Here is a 23,825-nt window from a genome sequence, read left to right as displayed (position 1 = left end):
TAAGCATTAAAGGCACCAAAGCCTTCAATATTTCATGCTGCATATGATATGATTATCTTCTTCATTTTCTTAAAGACTCAGTATTAAATTAAGGTCACATTAGGTGTGCAATACTGTTTCCAGTTTTGTTGCTTTTTAAAAAATTAATATCCTAACTAATTTGTATCTAAAAATAAAGTTAAGTAATTTTAATACTAATGTGTACATGAGCTAATTTCTGAAGGATCTATAACATTTTCATTATAAGTGATTTGTACTAGTTTCTTAGACTAGAACTGTCCATCTCTTCAATGGATCTGATAGCATGTATCTATTTCTATTCATCCTTTCCAAGGAAAAGAATCTGAGGGTTGGTTTGGGTGGGGGAAGAGTGGTGTGAAGAACTATTTCATTACAACATGTAGTTTTCAGAGGCTCCTGGCACTGCTACCTATTTGCTAATAATGCCAAAAGCCTGGAGGAGGAAATTTCACTGACTTCTATTCTAACACATGAACACACTGGGCTTGACCGATTATAAACTGAGGTGCCTTCTCAAGCTATACTTTTAGCACTTAAGATCATCACTTCCTAACCTGGGGTAGAGAAATAAAATGAAGAACTAAAAAACGATAAAGATAAGGAGTCCTACTTGATTGCTTAAAGCACAAAACAAACGGACATCATTGGCATGTACAGGTAAATACATTAGAACGAAAACTATCCATTCATGCTTGGGGACTAAGAGGGTAATTATATATCTTATTATCTGTGTCACAAAACTTGATTACTCATCTTATACTGGTGTATGATGATAATTTCTCAGTAAATACATAACACTGACTAAATCATGCTTTTCAGTCAGCAAGCAATTACTAAATATTCATGGGCATGCAGTTTTTACTACACAAAATAATTAAAGATACTGAATTTAATTAAATGAATAGTGGCTATCTCTAGTTATGATTTTACACTCCGTTGAGACACTTTACATCAGTGAATAATAGGGTTCGATGATCCAGTTTGTTGTGTTCTTAAATTATTAACAGATAAAATTTCATTACCACATACTAAGGGTAAAACAAAGGGAAGGGTAATTAATTGAGAAGAATGATTTACAGTGTTTCTGAAGGTATTATCAATAATGTTCTGCTCATCTAAAAACTGCTCTCTGGGAATATCACCCATACAGAACACATGTAAAAAAATGACAAATTGGCTTTCAGTCTTTAATCCCTAACCACTCAACCAAGGGAGAAGTGCGGGTAGGGAGAGACCTGAGCAGTTAAAATATATGTCGAAGTCAAGGTACTATAGCTAATATATTTTGCTTAGAGGGAAAGCTCTCAAGTCTTTACTCAGAAACTACTTATTCTAACTTTACGCATATCTGTTATAATCAAACATAAGATGTTTTCCCAATCTATAAGAGATGGGCTATGAAGTAGGCACAATGCAACTGATAGTCTGACAAAAGAAAAATCAGAAAGCACAAAACATTAGGAGAGGACTCAAAAACAGAGTCTGAGGAGGGGAGGGATAAATTGGGAGATTGGGACTGACATATACACACTGTTATATATAAAATAGATAACTAATAATAACCTGCTGTATAGCACAGGGAACTCTACTCAGTACTCTGTAATGGCTTACATAGGAAAAGAATCCTAAAAAAAAAAAAAAGAGTGGATATAGGTATATGTATAACTCAATCACTTTGCTGTACACCTGAAACTAACACAACATTGTAAATCAACTATACTCCAACAAAATTTTATTTTAAAAAAGGAGTCAAACCATTTAATAAGTTTAGAAAATGTCTCTCGTATCTTACAGCTTAAGGTTATCATTACAATTACCTTAGAATCATCTATATGAATCAGCTGTTATAAGTCATCAGGAAAATATTAAATATAATTAGAATGGCACATTTAACAGGCAGAGATTTTTTAAGAGTATGTAACAAAAATACATCTAGTACATAATGTTGACATTCTTTATATATAAAGAACTCTTACTAATTAAAAGAATGGGCAAAGGACATGAACAGATATAAACACAAAAAGAAACACAAATGATATATAAATAAGCCTTTTTCATGTATTAAAGAGCCATTTTTTTCCTAATTATAATATTTGGTACTGGCAAAGGCACAGATAACAGGCATGTTCATTCTTTGGATGTAGCAATGTAAACTAATATTTCTAGCCTGGAAAATAATTTGGCAGTATAGGTAAAAGCTTTAAGAATTCATACCCTTTAATATGACAAATTTACTTCCAGCAATCTACTGTATGCAAGTAATCATATTCAATAGATATAAAAATAAGGCTTTATATTTATACTCTTCTACACACATTGCCCCATAGAAAGGTTTTTCCATGTCATACACAAAGGTAAAACATCTTCATTTTAACATCTGCAAAGCATTTCATGATATGAACATATCATAGTTTAACCATTTTCCTTCTGACATTTACTTTGTTTTCAATAGTTTGCTATTATAAACAAGACTTCAATGAACATCTTGATACCCACCTTAGTTTACAGGAGCAAGTATTTTTTTTAGAACAAACTAGATTTGCTGGACAAAGGTAAGTATGATTTTTATTTTTAATATTGCCGAATTATACTCCAAAATAGCTTTACCAATGTAAACTTCCACTTGATAATACTAGTAGTTTTCATTTCTGCCAATCTGATGGGTGAAGAATGCTATTTCTATTTCCACTGGCATTTCCCTGTAGTAAGGCTGAGCATTTACTGTCCATTTCTATTTCCTCTATGAATTTCGTAACCAATTTTTGTTTCTCTTCCCTATTTTCCAACTGGACTATCTTTTTCTTATATATTTGTGGAATTTCAATATAGGTTTATACAGTGCTTTTATTATATGGTTACACATTACACATGTCAAATACTTTCTTACAGTGATCTATTTTTAATAGATCACTTGCGTGTTTAGTTTCACAAAAAATTTTGAATCCTCATATAATCAAATCTTTTACAGCTTCTGGATTTTATGCTTTATTTTAGGAGGATGTACATACCACCAAGATTGCCAAAATATGTTCATTCATTTTCTCCTCTACTGAAATGATACTTTTGCTTTTTATATTACTGCACTGGTCCTTATGGTAAAAAATATGATAAATTCAGGGAACCAAATAAAAACAAAGACTTGGGAGTGGGGAGCTGGAAACACAGAAAGCAATCGGATAATGAAAAGTTTTGTAGGTACAAAAGAATTTGTACTTGATCCTCAAGGCAATGGGAAATCAGAGAATTTTAAATAGGGGAATGAAATGAACCAATTTATTCTTTTAAAAGCTCACTCTAACTCAGAGAATGAGAGAGGTATTTGCAATACATATATCTGATGAAGATCTCATATTCAGAATATATAAAGAATACTCAATTAAAAAAAACAGTAACACAATAAAACAGTAGGCAAAAGTCGAGAGTAGAATTTATAAAACAGGTTGTACAATGGCCAAAAATGTGAAAAAGTTCTCAATTTCATTACTCATTAGGGAAATGCACACTAAATCCACAAAAAGATACTACCACACACCTCCAGAATGGCTAAGATGAGAAAGGCAAAAAACAACAGAGAAAGGAGAATCATTTTTGACTTGACATTATCCACTAAAGATGAACATATGAAAACTCCATGGCCCAGCAATCCTACTTCCAAGCATAAACTCAAGGGAAATGGGTACATGTTTACCAAAGATCTGATTAGGAATAGTAATAGCAACTTATTCATAACAACCCCAAACTAGAAATTACTCAAATGTTTATCCACAGAATGAATAAATTATGGTACATTCAGTGAAATACTATATACCAGTAAGAATTAATGAACTATAACCATACGCAATAATCTCACAGACATACTGTAAGCAAAAGAAGCTAAGCAGGGACTTCCCTGGTGGTGCAGTGGTTAAGAATCCACTTGGCAATGCAGGGGACACGGGTTCGAGCCCTGGTCCGGGAAGATCCCACATGCAGCAGAGCAACTACGCCCGTGCGCCACAACTACTGAGCCTGTGCTCTAGAGCCCACGAGCCACAACTGCTGAAGCCCACGCGCCTGGAGCCTGTGCTCCGCAACAAGAGAAACCACCGCGATGAGAAGCCTGCGCGCCGCAAAGTAGTCCCCGCTCGCCGCAACTAGAGAAAGCCCGCGCACTGCAACAGAGATCCAACGCAGCCAAAAATTAAATAAATAAATTTATTAAAAAATAAAAAGAAGCTAAGCACAAAAAGAGTACATGCTATAGGTTCTATTTATATAGAGCTCAAAAACAGACAAAATTAATCCATGGTGGCAGAAAATCAGGACAGCAGTTATCTTTGGGAGATGGGGGCTGGGAGGCAGTAACTGGAAAGGGAGTACAAGGGGGCTTATGGGATACTAATAATTTTCTATTTATTTATGGGTGCTGGTTATACAAGGCTGTTCTGTTCATGAAAATTCAGTAAGTGGTACACATGAATCATGCACTCTTCTGAACATATTATTATACTTCAGTAAAAAAAATTTTTGTGAAGCGTATTCTGCCTTTAAGTGAAGAATGATTTAGGAGACAAGGCTAATCTCAAGGCATGAGGTTAGAAGGTTATTTAATAAAATATATTTATAGGCAACAAATATCTTAAGAACTAGAATATTAGTAGTAATTTAGAGAAACAGATGGTTCTGAAAGACATTCAGTAGATAGAAATGTTCAGAATTCCATAAATGTCTGGGTTGAGGGGAAAAAGTAGTATCAACAATGACTCTCAGAAAAGGGAACTCTCTTGCACTGCTGGTGGGAATATAAATTGATACAGCCACTATGGAGAACAGTATGGAGCTTCCTTAAAAAACTAAAAATAGAATTACCATATGATCCAGCTACTGGGCATATACCCAGAGAAAACCATAATTCAAAAAGACACATGCACCCCAGTGTTCACTGCAGCACTATTTACAATAGCCAGGTCATGGAAGCAACCTAAATGACCATCATCAGATGAATGGATAAACGAGACAGATGAATGGATAAACCATAATTCAAAAAGACACATGCACCCCAGTGTTCACTGCAGCACTATTTACAATAGCCAGGTCATGGAAGCAACCTAAATGCCCATCGATAGATGAATGGATAAACATATATACAATGGAATATTACTCAGCCATAAAAAGGAATGAAATTGGGTCATTTGTAGGGATGTGGATGGACCTAGAGACTGTCATACAGAGTGAAGTAAGTCAGAAAGAGAAAAACAAATATTAAAAAAATATATTAACGCTTATATGTGGGATCTAGAAAAATGGTACAGATGAACCGGTTTGCAAGAAGAAATAGAGACACAGATGTAGAGACAAACGTATGGACACCAAGGGGGGAAAGTGGGGATGGGATGAATTGGGAGACTGGGATTGACATATACACACTAATATGTATAAAGTAGATAATTAAAAAAAAAACAACGAAACAATGACTCTCAGGCTTTTGGGAAACCAGTAGGAAAGTGGTGCCCTTAAGATATGGGACTCAGATGGAGGTATCCAGTTGGTAGATGCCTCAATTAAGAGCTCCAGATATTGGAGTCATTAATACATAGATGTTAATGATGCCCTGGGGGCATGATTTCATCTGGAGAGAAAAATGGAAAATGAGAAAAAAAGAAGTCTTGGTAAAGGGGAAACAACTAAAAATTTTAGAAGCTGCTTCTAGAGACAAGTGGTTCTCAAAGAGTAGTCTGAGGACTCCTAAGGATTCCCAAGACAATTTCTAGAGTTCCAGAAGATCAAAATTATTTCTATAATACTACGTTATTTGCCTGGTTTACTCACTCTCTCTTGAGTATATAGTGGAGTTTTCCAGAAGTCACATGATATGTGATATCAGTAACAGATTGAATGCAGAAGCAGATATGAAAATCTAGAGGTCTTTCATTAAGCCAGTTAAGAGTTCACTTTAAGAAGTTAAAAAGATTTTCAGGGAGTTTCCTGGTGGTCTTGTGGTTAGGATTCGGCGCGTTCCTGCTGTGGCCCAGGTTTAATCCCTGGTTGGGGAACTGATCCCACAAGCCTAGCGGTGTAGCAAAAAAAAAACCCCAAAATGTGCAAAAACATGTAAAACATTGCCACCTCCTCCAATTTCTATTTTTGCTTTGCAAAGCATAGCTATTTTCCATAAAAGTATATGTTAGGTTTACTGCTGTCATTGTTAAATAAATTAATAAATATTTTAAAATGTTCTCAGAACCAATTTCTAATATGGAGACTACTGAAACAGATAATCCACAAAACAAAAGTTCTTTGGGGTCTATAAAAAGAGTGAAAAGTGTCCTGAGACCTAAAAGTTTGACAATTACTCATACAGATCGACTTCTTCTGAGTCTAGCTAAAATTGCTATTCACTTTAGACTGAAAATGCAGAAGGTAAATATATTAAATGAGCTCAGTCTAACTCCATGCTTCAATATTCCTTAAAACAGAAAAACCAGAGAGATACACAACAATCAGAACCTCAAGAGAAAGAGTAAGAAACAGCAATGTATTCTGTATGTAAAACTACTATAAGAGACATTTACTCACCTTTTAAAAGAATTTCACATATAAAAGCCTCTTGTAGTAAAATCACTTTCGTTTTTTAAAGATGATAGTCTGAGCGAAGCCTTGGGAATCAACATTTAAGGGATAGACAGCATACAAGGAGCCTCTATGTAAGACCAAAGGGCTTCAACAGGAGAACAGAAAACCTGACAAATGATAGATGGAAGCCAAGGGGAAAGTGTTTCAAGAAGACAGAGCCTCTGGGATGTGTCACATGCTGCAGAAAGGTTATAGAAGAAGGAGACAAGTATGTCTCCTTTTACTCAGCAAAGAGGAGGTTATTGTGACCTTAAAGAACAGTCTTAGTGAAGACAAGCGTCAGAAGACTGAATAAATATGAGGGGAAAAAGTAGAATTTGGTTGTAAAGTGGGAATAAGCAGGGTGATGGCTCCAAATAATATGGGGAAAAGAGAAAATGTGCCAAGATGGATGTTAAAGCTGTAAAAGACAAGGCAAAATAAATGAACAAGACTGCAGAGGTGGGAGGAAATCAGGGGAATATAACTTTATGCAGCAGGAGGGAGGCCCCTTGTAAAGAAAAAGAGGGAAGTGAAAAAGTTTAGATGTGAATGAAAGACTAGTTTATAGGTGTGGTGGCAGGAAGTTGAAAAGAGTCTGTGGATAAAGAAGACTTCCCTGGTGGCGCAGTGGTTGAGAGTCCGCCTGCCAATGCAGGGGACATGGGTTCGTGCCCCGGTCTGGGAAGATCCCACATGCCCGCGGAGCGGCTGGGCCCGTGAGCCGTGGCCGCTGAGCCTGCGCGTCCGGAGCCTGTGCTCCACAACGGGAGAGACCACAACAGTGAGAGGCGGGGCTGGAAGGTTTGAGATTTAAGGAGAGGGTTTGAAAGAGCTACTATAAAGAAAAGGAGCAAACTAACTTAGGCTTTTCTGAACCTTTAAAATGTTCAACAATTAGCATGCATTATTGTAATGGGAATAGAAGTTTCTATTTTGAAAAATAAGCAGCCAATATATTTTGGAATGTATTTTATACAAAAATAATTAAGATGAAAAAAAAAAGTTGAGTGTGTTAAGAGTTAATCCCTTAGAATTTAGGAAAAGTTAGCCATTCATCCTTGAACAGTTAAGGCTTGTAATATTTTATTTACTGCTATTTTGTAGGAGGTATTAGATTTATTTATGAAGTCCCATGAAGTAATCATAGAGAAGTTTCCTACTTGTTCTTGGAAGCAACGTTTTAACAGACAATACTGTATAAAGATGGAATGGATTTCCTTAAAAAGTACTGATGTTCAAATTACTGGACAGCCATTTAAGGTACTTTTCAAGTATTAGTAAGTTTTCAGAGATAGTTCTTAAATATAGTAGTAAACATTTTAGGCTTGCAGGCTCTTGGCTGTCATGGTACTCAATTCATCTATTGTAGCTCAAAAGCAGCCACAGAAAATATGTAACCAACAGACATGGCTGTTCTCCAATAAAACTTTATTGCAAAAACTGGTGGCAGGCCCACAGCTATAATTTTCTAGCCCCTGGTTTCAGTTTTCAGCTATCTGATGAGGAAGCTGCTTACATCCTTAAACTCTTTAGTTTTGTCATCTATAAGTAGAGTAACAAAGCTACTGATTTAATGAGGTAATTATATGTTATATTAAAATGCCCAGTACACCCAACACATTCAACAAATGTGAGTTCCCCTTCTCTGTATTTGGTAGTGTGAGGCTACAGTGCTCACATACCAGATCACAGAAGTAGAGAAGAGAGAACATTCATGGTGTGGAAAGTAAATGCTTACTTGTTAAAGACAATGACTCAAAAATAATTTTGCTAATTTCTTACGAACAAATTCCAGGTCTCAATTATCATCTGATTTCAATTTCTTGAAAGATGAAATCCAACAATGTTTTAGAAATAATTTTCCTATGTCTTTAAGGTTTAAGAATCTCACTTTTAATATTTTATGCAAAACAATAAACATAAATTTAGATTCTTTTAAATCTTGGTACTGAGGAACTTAAAAATTTACAAATGTAATAAAATTCCAAAGGACTGTGATGCTGTACAGTAAGTTCTAGGGAGAATAGCTTTCTTTGCTTTTGTTCTGCTACTATATGCCATTTTCTGCCTTATAGCTCAGTAAGATAGACACAAGTCAATTAGACAATTCTGAAACTATAGCTGGAAAGTGTTTTGAAGCCCACAGGAAGTCTACAAAGTGAATAATCAATAAATTGACTATATAAACAAAGATTTTTTGAAACTCACCATCTCTATTAGTTTCCCATTCTACATTTTCTTCTTCACTTTCTGGAGTTCTCTCCTTAGTGATTTTTATGTCTTCCTTTTCCCTATGTCTCCCTCTTGAAGATTCTTTCTAAAAAGTACATACATACACATGGGTTATTATATTTATAAAAACTACATGAGGTAGTTACTATAATACAGAATATTTCTAACTTCATCTTTGTTTTATTAGAGAATCAGTCTTGCAAATAATCACGCATCCAGTAAGTAGAGGAAGTAACACGTTCTAGAGTATCACGATGAAAAGACTGTACTATTATCTGTTTTACTAAAGAACGGCAACTTGGTAAATGTTTGAAGTAACTAAGATTTTAAAAGATACAACGAAAATTGAATAATAAGCATTTGGTAGTATACTACATACTCAGTTTCTACGTGAAAATTACAGGGGTAAAGTTTAAAACGGATAAAGTACAACTGGAGGAATTGTAAGTGACTATTTTAAAATGACTTAAAAAGGTTACACCGTTCACAGTAGATTCTCAAATATAATTGCTGATCTAAGACTTGTCATATACTAACGTAAAAGCATTTACCTACAGCTAAAGATAAATCCAAACTCATCTAATAATTTTATAAATGCTTTAAAAGGGGAGATTTTCCCTATTTTGATGAAACCAAAATGGTAACTAAAATAGTTAGAAAAGTTACCTTTACATTTCAGCTAAAAACCAAAAAGTTTTACATTTTATTCCAGGTATAACAGTAGCCTATAGACAAAGCAGGACAACAGTGATTCAGCTCGTAAAATTTAATTAAATATCCTGTTACATAAGATGAAGACTCTAAACCACATTTTACTAGGTGGTAAGAAAATAACCAGTGTCATGGAATTGTTATCTTCCCCCCACCATGTCTCACTTTTATTAACACTAAATCCTGACTATGAAAGACACTAACACACAAGGACATTAAGTGCTGAGAGTTCTTTCTGGGCATTACCAGACATAAAATTTGGCTGCTTAAAACACAAATTAATTTCTCTTTGTCTTCTTTTTAAAGAGCTCTAGCATATAACTGCTCCTAAATTTTACTTATTTAGGTATGAAGTCATGTTGTAAGTATTACTGCTAAACGACATATATAGTTGCTGGTACGACAACAGAGGCTGACAAATATCATTAAAAGATTATATAATTGTATCAGCCATGACAAAACGGTAAAAGGTCAAAAAAAGAGAAAGAAAAAAGAAATGCACTCCTATTTGTACATAAGACAAAGGAGAAAAAGGAACACAATCTATTTTTATTCTTAAAACACATTTTGTGGAGTATCTATGAAGAGCTATTCTATATCCCAGGTAACTTTTGAATGTTCTGTAGATTACACCCACTATAAATATACATTAGTATGTGCTATATCAAAAAATTTTCATAGAAAGTTATCTTCAAATTACTGAATAATATATTCTGGGTTTTTCTGTCTATAAGGTATCAGACTACATTTGTCTATATGTAGTTGTAATACCAACTACAAATGTAGTTGAAAAGGGTTTCAGAGCAGTAATTCTGGTACTGGAAAACAAAATAATCTGCAAGTTTGTAACAGAATATTTTTAACAGATTTAGAAACAGATATAATAATCTCAATAAATTTCATTAATAATTTATGTATTTCATAATATTTACCCTACATATTGAAATTATATAATTTTTGTATTACCTATTGTTTTCCAATATGACTCTAATACTGCCCCCAGAGATCACATATAACTTCTATTATTAAGTACTAGAGATTGAATGCAGGCTTCAATATGTGGTGGAATTTCAAGTTAGGAGGTAAGTTTTTTCCTAATACTTTGTCACTATCTCACCTCAAATCATAATAGAGGAAATTATTTTGATAACACCTAAGGCTTAGATCATTTTTTAAAATGTTGTATTTCCTCATTTTTCCACTTCAGTAGTGTATAACTTGTTTAGGCATGTTATTCCTTGTAAAATAAAATTATTTCCCTCTTTCTCTGATCATATTCAAATATAAAGGGTCTGGTATTACTTGTCCCATGTAGTAGAGCATGGTCTGCTCTTTCACCTTCCTGTAATTTCTTGAATAGAATGGACTATCATCTTACTGCTCTTATATGCAAACATATTAATTAGAGGTACAACCATATGATTATTATGTATTCTAATCATTAATCATTCTGGAACATGTACATGTTCAAGTACTTGTTAAAGAACCACAATATTTTAGCCAGTACCCATGGGATATTTTATGAATTCAGAATTATTTGGATTTCAAAATATATTAAGTAACAATGCCAGTAGGGTCTGGAGCAGCAACCTATAATCAAATATACTGATATTTTTGCAGCAAAACATATGAATTCACCAACTGGGTAAAGACTGTATAATAAGCTTCATAAGCTAATAATTCTTCCACGATAGCTATTTAAATATTTCAACAGTCACTAAATCTCTTCAATATCTTCTTATATCAGGCCAAAGATACTCTACACACTGATCATACATAAATATTTCACAATTTTCATACCCCTCACTGCTCTGTCATCTTCTCTGGGCACACTAATTTGCCAATGTTGCTTCAATAAAATGTGATAACTAAAATTAACCTAGTCCTGCCAGAGCAGCATAGAGCATATAGCTTCCACCTCTCCTAGTATAGAACTGAAATTATTCTTGCATTAATGAACTTGTTTTGCGGGGGGGTGGGGAGTTTGGGGTAGAATTTAAATAAGAAACTATAATCTTATAAGCTATATAAATTTAAATTACAATCTCACATAAAATGAAGTCTAGAAATAGGGTAAACTTCAGGGCTGGGTGATGTAGTAACACAGTGAAATCACTGGAGACCAAATTTTCTTGTTGTTTTTTTCCTTTCTTACAGCTCTGCTATTCCTACTGTTGACTTCACATTAAGGCATATTTCTTTTACCACGATGACAAGCAATCTAGGTTCACCCAGTGTGTGCCTCTCTCCAATCACAAAATAAGAATTTTTTCTTTCAGTCTGAGTAGGCCAACTTCAGTCACATGGCCACATCTGAATCAATAACTGATGGCAAGATAGTAGCCACAGGCTAAATGAATTAGGCCTGGTTCCTGAATCAACAGAATTAGCAAGGAGAATGGGATTATTATGACTAGACTAGACTAATGAGTGTCTAGCAGTGAATCTGGGGTCAACTCCCCAAACCAAAATGCAGCTTCAAAATGAAAACAACTGAATGGATTCTGGGGAGTTCAAGGTAACATACTATACCTTTGGTACTACACTTCACCTCCTCAGAGTACAATGCCACACTTCTGACAACTGCAATAGGCCATTAAAAAAAGACACTTTCCGACCTAGTAAACGTTTTCTCTGTTCACCTTTACTGTTGCATTTTGGACCTTCCTTCTAAGGTCATTTTCCATCATCCTGATGTATATCCTTTTAGACATTCTCTGAGTAATGAAGGTCTCCTGGTAGTCAACACTCTCAATTTTACCAGAAAGCTTCTTTATTATTTCCTCATTCTTGAAAAGCAGTTTTGCTGGGCTCATAACTATGGGTTCATACATTCACTTCAGCTTTGAAAATAGCATTCCACTGTATTTTGGCTTCCATTATTGTTACTGATGGTATCAGTCTATCATTCCTTTGTAGAAAGATCTGACTTTTATCTCTGGGTTTTCCAATATTCTCTCTATGCCTCTCATGTTTTGCAGTTATGATATAATATCTACTTGATATGTATTGTGCTTTCTGCAGGCTTATATCTCATCAATAATGGAAAATTCTCAGCCACTATTTCTTTCAATATTGCCTTTCCCATTTTCTATTTTTTTCCTGGGATTCCAATTAGATGTACATTAGGTTTTCCAAGTTTTTCCTCCACATTTGTGAACCTCTTCAATGTTTTCTATAACGTTTTTATGTGCTGCATTCTGGATAAACTCTTCAACTCCATCTTCCAAGTCACCAGTTCTCTCTTCACAGATGGGCCCAAGGCTTAGTGTCTGACTAGCTCTAATACCTGTAAAAGTCTTAAAGTCACTACCGGCTTTCACACTTGCTGCTCAATCCTTGGTTTCAATTCTGTCTTTGTTTTGCTGCTGTTTACATTCTTGAGAAAGCACGTCAAACCCTTCTCTCAGCAGCTCGAGTTAAAGTTAATGTTAATCCAAAGTTTTCTTCTGTCATTTACTATCACATATTATATCAAAGCTATTAACAATTCAAAAAGCTATTATTAATTTTTAAAAGATTATGGTTCTCACCTTAATGTTTTCAAAACTTTTCAACTGGACACTTCTGATTAAGGCTAAAAACTTTTAAATAATGAACAATGCTTATTGTGGCTTTTTGGTCTGAATATTAGCCCAACAACTGAGCTCAGTATATAGCTTTTAGGACAGATATAACTGACATTTTGAAATTTTAAAATGATTCACAGATGTGCAATTTCAGATCCTTTCAACACTACAGAAACACAGATGGTAAAGAAACTTAGATCTACACTAAGGAAACTGTAGTTTATTTTGTTTATACTATACTGAAGAAAAATCCCCTAATAGGGTTATCAGAGATTTTCTTTTATGAGGTGGTCACAAAAATTATACTAGCTCATCTCAGAATAAGCAGAGTCACAAAAAAACAAATAAGATTATAAACTTCAAAAAACAGTCAACAGATAACAAAAATCAGGGCATCTCCAAGCACCATATTTTAAAAATTACAATGAAGAGAGAACAATTATTAATATTTCTGTATCTACGTACCGATTTATACAGCAATGAAGAGCACAGCTACAGGAGATGGGGAGTGAACTAGACAGAAGCATACTACTAACAAGATACTTTAAAAGACATTCTCAAACCAAGATAGATCAAGTAGACAAAGATATGAAAACTACAGGAGATCAAAACAACAGATGTTTCAGATATACTTTAGAACCTGAAAGCCAAAAAATAGAAAATATACCTTCTTTTTAAGCATATACAGAAAATTCAGAAAAACGGACCATATCTTAGGCCACAAAGAAAATCTTATCAAATCTGAGAAAAAGAAATACAAAAAGCAATAATATAGAAGTTATTTTTTAAAAAATCAAAAGAATACACATATAAAACAAACAAAAGGCTCTTCAATCTGAAAAATTTTAAACATGCCATTAAGCAATTATTGGACCACAGGTGAAATACAAACCTAAAGATGAGAATTCCTTAAAAATAATGACAATGAAAGCATGATATATGAGATCCATGGAATTCAGCTAAAGCAGTTATCAGAAAAATGCTTATAGCATTAAATATGTGTGTGTATATGAAAATAAATAAATAAATATTCCACCAATTCAAAAAAGAAAAGGAATACAATAATCCAAGGAGGGAATTAATAAAGAGAAATAAATGTGTTGAAAAGAGAAAGAACTAATACATAAATCCAAAAGCTGATGCAAATAAACCACTGACTAAGCTAATGAAGAAAGAAGGGAAAACGCACAAGTATTCAAAATCCTATATGACAATGTGAAAGTAGCCATTAGAACAGAGAAAACAGAAAAACGTGATTTCTTTGCACAACTCTATGCAAACTAGTTTAAAAACCTAGACAAAGTACATAATATTCTAGAAAAAAAATTAACAAAACTGACTTAAAGTCAAAAGTCTACTAATTTCCACTGGAAAAATAAATTACTTACAGAACTTCTTCATAAAATAGTACCAGACTCAGGTGGTTTCACATGGGAATTCTACCAAACCTTTCAAGAGCAGAAAATCCTGATACCACTTAAGATATTCCAGAGCAAAGAATTAGGAATATTTTGTTATTATAAGGTACTTGGACTACCTGTGAAGTGCTATAGTATTATTTGAAAGTAGACTTGAATTAATCGTAAATGTAATTGCAAACTCTAGGGCAACCACTAAAAAAGTAAAAATAACAAGTATCATTGATATGTTAAGAAAGGAGAGAACATGTAATAGTATAAAATGCTCAATTCAAACCATAAAAGGCACAAAAACAGTGGAAGACAAAAAATAGGAACAAAGAACAATGGTATAACAAATAGAAAACAGTAACAATTACAGTAGATATTAATACAACTGTATCAATAATTACTTTAAACATCAATAGACTAAACACACCAATTAAAACACAGATTGTCAGAGTGGATCAAAAAACAAGACCCAGCTAGCTATACGTTGTCTATGAGAAACCAACTATAAAAATAAAGACACATATAAATTAAAAGGAAGGGGACGGAGAAAGATATACTATGCTAAAGAGAGTGGGAGTAGATATGTTAATTTCAGACAGGCAGACTTCAGAATAAGGAAAGTTAGCAAGGACAAAAGGGCATTACATGATAAAGGGGACAATTCTTCAAAAAGACATAACAATCCTTAGCATATATGCACCTAACAACAGTGTCAAAATATATGAAGTAAAAACTGATATTACTGCAAGGAGATATACCTGATCCACTAATACATTTGGAGACTTTAACACCCCTCTATCAGAAATGTACAGATCCAGCAGGGAGAAAATTAGCAAGAACACAGTTGAAATCAAAAGCACCTTCAATCTACTGGATATAACTCACATCGACAGACTACTTCATCTGATGACAGTAGAAAACACATTCTTCTCAAGCTCACACGGAACATTCTGGACCATTTTATGGACCATAAAACACACTTTTAAAAGAACAAAAATCATATAATGTCTAATCTCAGATCACAATGGAATTAAACTGGAAATTAATAATGGAAAGATAGCTGGATAATCCCAAAATATATGAAGATTAATCAACACACTTCTACTTAACATATGGGTCAAAGAAGAAATCTCAAGAGAAATTTTAAAATATTTCAAACTAAATGAAAATAAAATACAATTTATGAAAATTTGTGGGATGCAGTGAAAGCAGTGTTTAGAGAAAATTTTACAGTACTGAATCCATATAGTAGAAATGAAGAAAGCTCTAAAATCAATAATCTAAGTTTCCACCTTAGAAAACTTGAAAAGAGCAACTGAAATCTAAAGTAAGCTGAAGAAAAATAACAAAAATTAGAGCAGAAATCAATGAAACTGAAAACAGGAAATCAACAGAGAAAAACCAACAAAACCAAAAGCCAGTTCTTTGAAAAGATCAAGCTTCTACGCAGGTTAACTAAGAAAAAAAGAGAGAAAACAAAAATTACCAATATCAGAAACAAAAGAAGAGACATCACTACAGATTCCAAGGACATTTAAAGGATAATAAAGGAATACTATGAATAATGCTATGCCCACAAATTTGATAACCTAGATGAAATGGACTAGTTACTTGAGAGACACAATCTGCCAAAACTCACACATCAAGAATAGACAATCTGAACAGACTTATATCTACTAAAGAAATTGAATCGATAATTAATAACCTTTCAAAACATAAAGCACCAGGTCCACATGGGTTCATGTAAGAATTCTATCAAACATTTAAGAAACAACTTATACCAATTCTCTATAGTCTTTTCCAGAAGACAGAAGCAGAGGGAATATTTACAGAATTATTCTGAGGCCAGCATTAATACCTAAATATCTAATACCAAAACTAGATGAAGACACTACTAGAAAAAAAAAAAGGACCAAGATCTCTCATGGGCATTGATGCAAAACTCCTGAACACATTAGCAAAATATAAGCAAATGAAATCCCACAATATATAAAAATAATTATACACCACAACCAAGTGGGATTTATATCAGATATGCAAGGGTGGTTCAACATTCAAAAGTCAATTCAGGTAATTCATCACATCAACAGACTAAAAAAGAAAAAAAAAGACATGATCATATCAATAGACAAAGAAAAAGTATTTGACAAAATCCAACACTCATTCATGATCAAAATTCTTAACAAACTAGAAACAGAGGAGAACGTCCTCAACTTGATAAAGAACATCTATACAAAACCTACAGTTAATATCATAATTAATGGTGAGAAACTTTCTTGCTAACCTCAGGAACAAAACAAGGACGTCCCCTCTCACCATTCCTTTTCACCATCATAATGGAAGTCCTAGCTAATGCAATAAGACAAGAAAAGGACATAAAAAGTATACAGATTGAGAAGGAAGAAATAAGTGCGTTCAGAGATGACATGATTGTCTATGTAGAAATTCTGAAAGAATCAACAAATCTGTAGGTTGCTTTGGGTAGCATGGATATTTTAACAATCCTAAGTCTTTCAATCCATGAGTACGGTATATCTTTCCATTTATTTGTGTCATCTTCAATCCCTTTCATCAGTGTCTTACAGTTTTCAGGGTACAGGTCTTTCACCTCCCTGGCTAAATTTATTTCTATGTATTTTATTCTTTGTGAGGCTGCTGTAAATAGATTTCTCTTTCTGATAGATCATTATTAGTGTATAGAAATGCCACAGTTTTCTGTATATTAATCTCACAGCCTGCAACTTTACTGAATTCATTTATTAGTCTAAAAGTTTTTCTGGTGGAGTCTTTAGGGTTTTCTATATATAGTATCATGTCACCTGCAAATAGTTGTGTATATATATTTTAAAGTAGCGGGATAATCCAATAATTTAGTTTTTAGGTTACCTATAGGGAAAAAAATAGAGCGATCCAGAGATAAAAGGTAGACTTTCCTGAATGTAACCTGTTCTGTAGATTTAACTTTGAAACATAAGATACCTCATTAGCCCAGTAGGCATCAGTCTCATAACTTTGAAACCATGAAAATGTTTTATATACTTAGAAAACAAAATTATATTTTTAAAAATCCCTAAAACTAAAATCAAATGAATCAACCCAACTTCATCAATTTTGTGGTTTAACCACACAGACAACTGTTCAAGTGACTTAAAATACAATAATTTGCACTTTGCTATACAGCAGAAACTAACACAACACTGAAAATCAACTACACTCCAATAAAAATTAATTTTTAAAAAATACAATAATTTGACTATCTCTTCCTAAGAAACATATATCACAGATATTTCCCTCATGGGATATATCCTAAGAACTACCAAGACATCTTAAACTGTTCGAAGTAATCATATTATTAGTAATACGATTGTTAATTATTATTCTGGAACTATTAAATGTAAGATAATGCAAATGAATGTCAACAGGGACTAAAATTTTCAGCATAAGAGAAAAGTGATACAACTATAAAATCAAAGAATTAGGTAAAAGTCTTGCAATTCTAAATTTGAACTATTTGAACTCATGTTTGCGTGCATGTTTTTAAAGAGAAGATACATATGTATTTCCTAGGCGAAATACAATGAAAAGCCCTAAAAATAACTAAACTAGTGGTTTCCAAGTAGTGGTCCTGAAATACCATCTCCCAATAAAAGAACCAGCGCTGTACGTAGGGGAAAATGGCTGACTCCAAGTAGAGGATAGATATAAAATATATACAATGAGCTGGGAACATCTTAACAGAAACAAAGAAACTATCAAGGACTACTGAAGCTGTGTCAATACAGGCAGGATATAATTGGACTTCATCAAAATTAAAGAATATCTTTAAAGACACCACAGGGACTTCCCTGGCAGTCCAGTGGTTAAGACTCCGTGCTTCCACTGCAGGGGGCATGGGTTCGATCCCTGGTCGGGGAACTAAGATCCCGCATGCTGCACGGTGCAGAAAAAAAAAAAAAAAAGACTCCACAAAGAAAATGAAAAGGCAAGTCACATACTGGGAAATACACATATCCTGCAAATGACTGGTGGTATTCAGAACATATAAGAGCCACAATTCTGTAATAAGACAAACAGCCCAACTTATAAGCAAAAGACATAAACAGACACTTCACAAAAAAATTATAAAAGGCCAATAAACACATGAAAAGATGCTCAACATCACTAATCATCAAGAAATGAAAATTAAGGGACCTCCCTGGAGGCTCAGTGGTTAAGAATCTGCCCAGGAAGATCCCACATGCCATGGAGCAACTAAGCCCATGAGCCACAACTACTGAGCCTGCGCTCTAGAGCCCATAAGCCACAACTACTGAGCCTGCACGCCACAACTACTGAAGCCCTTGCGTCTAGAGCCCTGCTCAGCAACAAGAGAAGCCACCGCAATGAGAAGCCACCGCAATGAGAAGCCCGCACACCGCAACGAACAGTAGCCCCTGCTCGCCGCAACTAGAGAAAGCCTGCACGCAGCAACAAAGACCCAACGCAGCCAAAAATAAATTAATTAAAAAAAAAAAGGAAATGCAAATTAAAACCACTATATACCCAGTAGAGCAATGCCAAGTGTTGGCAAGAATGTAGAGCAACTGAAACTCTCATACACTGTGGGTTGAGGATGTAAAATGGAATAACCACTAGGGAAAACTACTTGGCAGTTTCTTATAAAGCTAAGACACATAACATACACATAACATATGACTCAGCAGTTCCACCTCTAGGTATTTACCCACAGAAAACTATGTCCACACAAAGACTTGTACACAAATGTTCATAGCAGCTTTATTCATAATAGCCAAAATAACCAGAAAACCATATGGCCAATAGGCATAATAACCAGAAAACAACTCTAATGTCCATCAACTGGGGAATGGATAAACAAATTTTGACATATCCATATAATAAAACAGTAACCCACAATAAAACAAACTGTTGACACATACTACAACATGGCTGCATTTCAAAAGTATTGTGCTAAAAGAACCGAGACCCAAGAATATATAATATCTGATTCCATTATAGTGACAGATCAGAGGTTGTCAGGAGCCTGGTTTGAGAGGGGACTGACTCTAAAAAGACATGAAGATATGTTCTGGGTGATGGAAATGTTATGTATCTTCATTGTGGTGGTGGTTATACAGGTGTGTCCATTTGTCAAGACTCAAATGGTACACTTAAAATGAACACATTTTATAAAGTAAACTTTTAAACAGAGCTCAGGATCTAATACAAAGACCTCCCACAAGCTAAGGAAGGGACATTTGAGGGAAAAGAAAAAAAAAAAGAAAAATAGTGGTACTGGATTAGAGTTAAGAGACATCAATAAGAACTCATGTTTAGCTCAATACAGATAAAGACGGTTGCTTGTAATACTTATAGATATATGCATATACACCAATTAGTATACACTCATATTATTTCATTTTTCTGTCAGCTGAGAGGGCCTAAAAAAAAACAGCACCCCAGTAGGAACAAGCACACCTAGTACCAGATCTCAGCTCGCTCTCTCTCTCTCTCTCTCTCTCTCCCCCGCCCTCTCCCTCTCTCTCTCTCCCCTAGCCATCAGAGAAAAAGTCCATGCTACCCATACAAAGAGGTCCACATAGAAACTGAGGCCTCCAGCTGACTTCCAGCATCAACAACCAGACATGAGAGTGAAAAACTCTTCAAATGATTCCTGCCTCCAGCATCCTAATACTTTAGCTGAGGTTCCAGACATAAAGGAAGAGATAAGCCATGCCTACTGTGCCCTTTCTGATTTCCTGACAGAATCCATGAACAAAATAAATGGTTGTTATACGCCAAGGTTTGGCAACTGGAACTCCTTTTAATATTATCAAAAAATATTATGTATTTGCAGATCATGCAAGGGTAAAGACATTTTTTATATAAAATGAACATTTTAATCTACATTTAAAAATCACAGTAATCAATCATGTACTATATATACATTATCAAATTCCTACCAGGTAGTATATATTGTATCTCCACTTATACCCTTCCCCTTCTCTTCTAAACCTTTTCCTTTGAAATGGGTAAACAACACTCCTCTGTTCTACTTAATCCTATACTCATTCTCAAATTTTTAATTTGGTGACTCTCTACTCTTGCTGTTTTACATTTACTGTGTTTTATTCTTTCCAAAGAATTTTCACATGTACGTCCTCACTTGGTTCTCACTATAACTTGTGACATACTGGTGCAAGAGACTTACTCAGGATAGTTATAAAACTGTTAATAAGGCCTTCTAAGTTAAAGTCCTCCATTGCATGAGTCAGCTTTTTATAACACATATAGTCCTATCTCCTTCCTTATCAGTGAAACTTTTTCCTCATCTAGCCAAAAATATCAAGATGTAGAAAAAGAACAAGGGAATTTTTTTAGGTGGTGGGGGGAGGGAAATGAGGGACAGGAATAGAACTGGGTAGGGGACTACAAAGCAAAGCTAATAATTATGTATACATTCTGGGAGGTACAGTTCCCAGAGACAGAAAGCTTTATGCTAGAAATTAGTTCTCAATTCAGAAAACCAGAGAACCAAGCACTAAGGGTAGGTCAAAATCAACTGTAGTGTGCAAAGTCAACATCAATGGTAGCCTATAAAATATCTGAAAGAGGCTGGAAGTTGGATAATCAACTTACGATTCAGCTAAAGACTGAGATCTGAAAAAGTAATTTGCATAGCAGTCATTTTAAATAGATCCAGAGTGGAGGTGAGGATAAATATCAAGTCTAAATAGATTCTCTGAAGATAAGTCATCAGGTTGAGGTGGGGTAGGAAATGATAAAAATGACCTTTGAAAAAATACTGGACAAGGAAAAGGGAACATCATTCTGAAGTCTCAAAAGAAAAACTTCTGAAAATGACTTATTATTGGAACCAGAGAAGGTCATTAAAATGATTAAGAAAAAATATTTTAAAATATATTACACAGATCAGTTGAAACATTATTCCAATGGTTTTAATTTCATATATGAGAAAGCAGATTGACAAAAAAGATTAAGACATTAAAAACAAAGATCATGAAAAATACCGGAGATGGATGGTGGTAAAGATTGCATAACAATGTAAATATACTTAATGCCACAGAACTGTACACTTAAAAATGTTTAAAATGGTAAATGTATAATGTATTTTATAACTTAAAAAAGAAAAAAATGTTTTAAAAGATCAATTCATACAAATAAACTCAGACCATTGCCCATCTGCTCTAAGGTAAGATTTCAGGTGAGCAAGAGATGCTCACAGTGCACCTCTAAATCCTAAACTATTAGATATCCTCCCACAATGATGAATTATTTTATACTTTCTTGAATGTGGCCACAAAGCTTCTCTTAAGAGACAGAGATCCCCTATAGCACATGCATGCCCTAATCATCAACAAATGCTTGAATGTTCCTCCTGACTCTATATTCACAGGTCTAATTTTGCTTTCAAAGCTATTTTAATTGTGTGCTCGAATTATGTAAAATAACAAGTCTCTGTTATAGAAAAAGAAAACACAATTCAATGACTGCATTTGAAAAGTTCCACAGACTGGTGAGAAGTATCCAGTACCATAAAAATATGTTTATTATTTCATAACTGTTCTAAAATAACATATTAGTGTCTGTGCAAATACAGAAAACAGTGCCAAAAGTTAGTAGTCTGTGATGCTATGAGTCTAGCGTACAAAAGGGGCCTTTCCATCTTAGTTAATAGCATGGAAAGCCTGTAGTTAGGCTTAACACCTCCCCTCCACTCATTCTTTTGGTCATCAAATCTTACTGACAATACCTCAAATTAGCCTCTCACCATGTTAAATTCAGTTCCATTATGTTAAGCATGGTTCTGATCACCTAGACCAAACAACATGTCCAAAATATTGCCAATGCAACATATGACCAACATAAAAAATTATTAACAAGATATTTGACTTTCTTTTTTTCATACTAAGTCCTTGAAATTCAGTATGTATTTTATACTTACAGCACATCTCAATTCAGACTAGCTACACTTCAAGTGCTCAACAGCCCCACTGGACAGCGCAGACCTGAGACCATCAGGAGTTCTCAACAATGGCTGAACATCAGAATCACTTTTCATTTATTCAGTAAGTGAACTTACTAGTTCCAGGGTCTGGAGATGAATTGGTAAACAAGATAGATCTCTTCAGCCCTCATCTCACATACACATGCCGTTAATTCTTTCACTCTAGGTGCACAGCTTCACAGGTTCTCAAACACACAAGTCCTTTAAAATATTGTTATTGTGTTGGTTTTCTTCCTCTTCCTAGACTCTCACCCATTCCCTCCTTCATCCCATCTATCCTTCAATATCCAGTGCAAATGTCATTTTCCTCTGGTTCCCCAGGCAGTTACTTATTCCCTCCATTGTGAGCTTTGCTCTTCTCTCTCTGACATACTACCACAGTCTATAGCATTACAGTTTACCTATTTATGAATTGGTCTCTCCACAAGTTCAGGGTTTATCAACCTCAGACACATTGGAGTTGAGGCCAATAGCAGAGAAACGGTGGGATTAGTTTGCAGAAAATCACACACATCCTATCTTAGCCATGCTATGTTATCTATGCGATACTTGCCCCTACATAAACTACATCTGATTTTCCCATAGAAATTCATTATGTGAAGATCAAGAGTCACACATGTTACAATAGGGAATGTACCACAGAAATGATCAGCACCTGTTTTCGTGCCAGATATAGCACTCAAAATAATTAATACCTGCTATCCTAACTTATTAACAGTTTTCTCTAAGTTTGGATAGTGAATTCCCTAAAACCTGACTACTCTTGAATCTTGAGACTTTATCCCTTAGGTGTGCATGAAGTTAAGTGCCTTTGAGGACTATCTCATCTAAGGAAAGCAAGAACCAGGATTTAAATGTCTTAACAAAATACCAACTTTGCTGTCTACTAAAACGATATGCTGAACATATAAACCTTTACAATCAACAACTACTTACACTTAGATATCTGTTAAAAACCTCAATCTCCAATGCCGATATTCATCTCCTATTAAGAGCCTAAAACCAATTTATATTTGAGAAAAAAGGCTAAGAGCTATTCTAATACCATTTATTAGGCTGTCACATTGGAAGAGTCAGTCATGATACTTGTTTTACATATATTTTCTTCACAGCAACACAATAATATAGCTATCATCTCCATTTTACAGATAAAGAAACTGACAGTAGCATTAAATAATTCCTAAAGTAACGTGTTCAGAATATGAATTCCAGATGTCTGCCCTTTACATTAAGTACAATCTACCTAGTGGTATGCTGGAGCCA

The 23,825-nt window shown here is 34.4% G+C and overlaps 1 protein-coding gene across 4 annotated transcripts in view; it reads right to left on the bottom strand.

The window, feature by feature from the left end:
• ZC3H13 (zinc finger CCCH-type containing 13) overlaps positions 1-23,825 on the bottom strand; it is a 93,454-nt gene that overhangs the window by 57,011 nt on the left and 12,618 nt on the right. For all 4 annotated transcript variants that reach the window (XM_069540027.1, XM_059996260.1, XM_059996261.1 and 1 more), the window contains one exon: positions 8,824-8,932. In XM_069540027.1, the coding sequence (XP_069396128.1) occupies positions 8,824-8,932 (109 nt within the window). The remainder of the gene's footprint in view (positions 1-8,823; positions 8,933-23,825) is intronic.

This window comes from Delphinus delphis, chromosome 18, assembly GCF_949987515.2.
Source record: "Delphinus delphis chromosome 18, mDelDel1.2, whole genome shotgun sequence".
Classification (NCBI taxonomy): Eukaryota; Metazoa; Chordata; class Mammalia; order Artiodactyla; family Delphinidae; genus Delphinus; species Delphinus delphis.
Note: the sequence above shows the minus strand (reverse complement) of the source record. Positions and strands in the feature narration are given on the sequence as shown.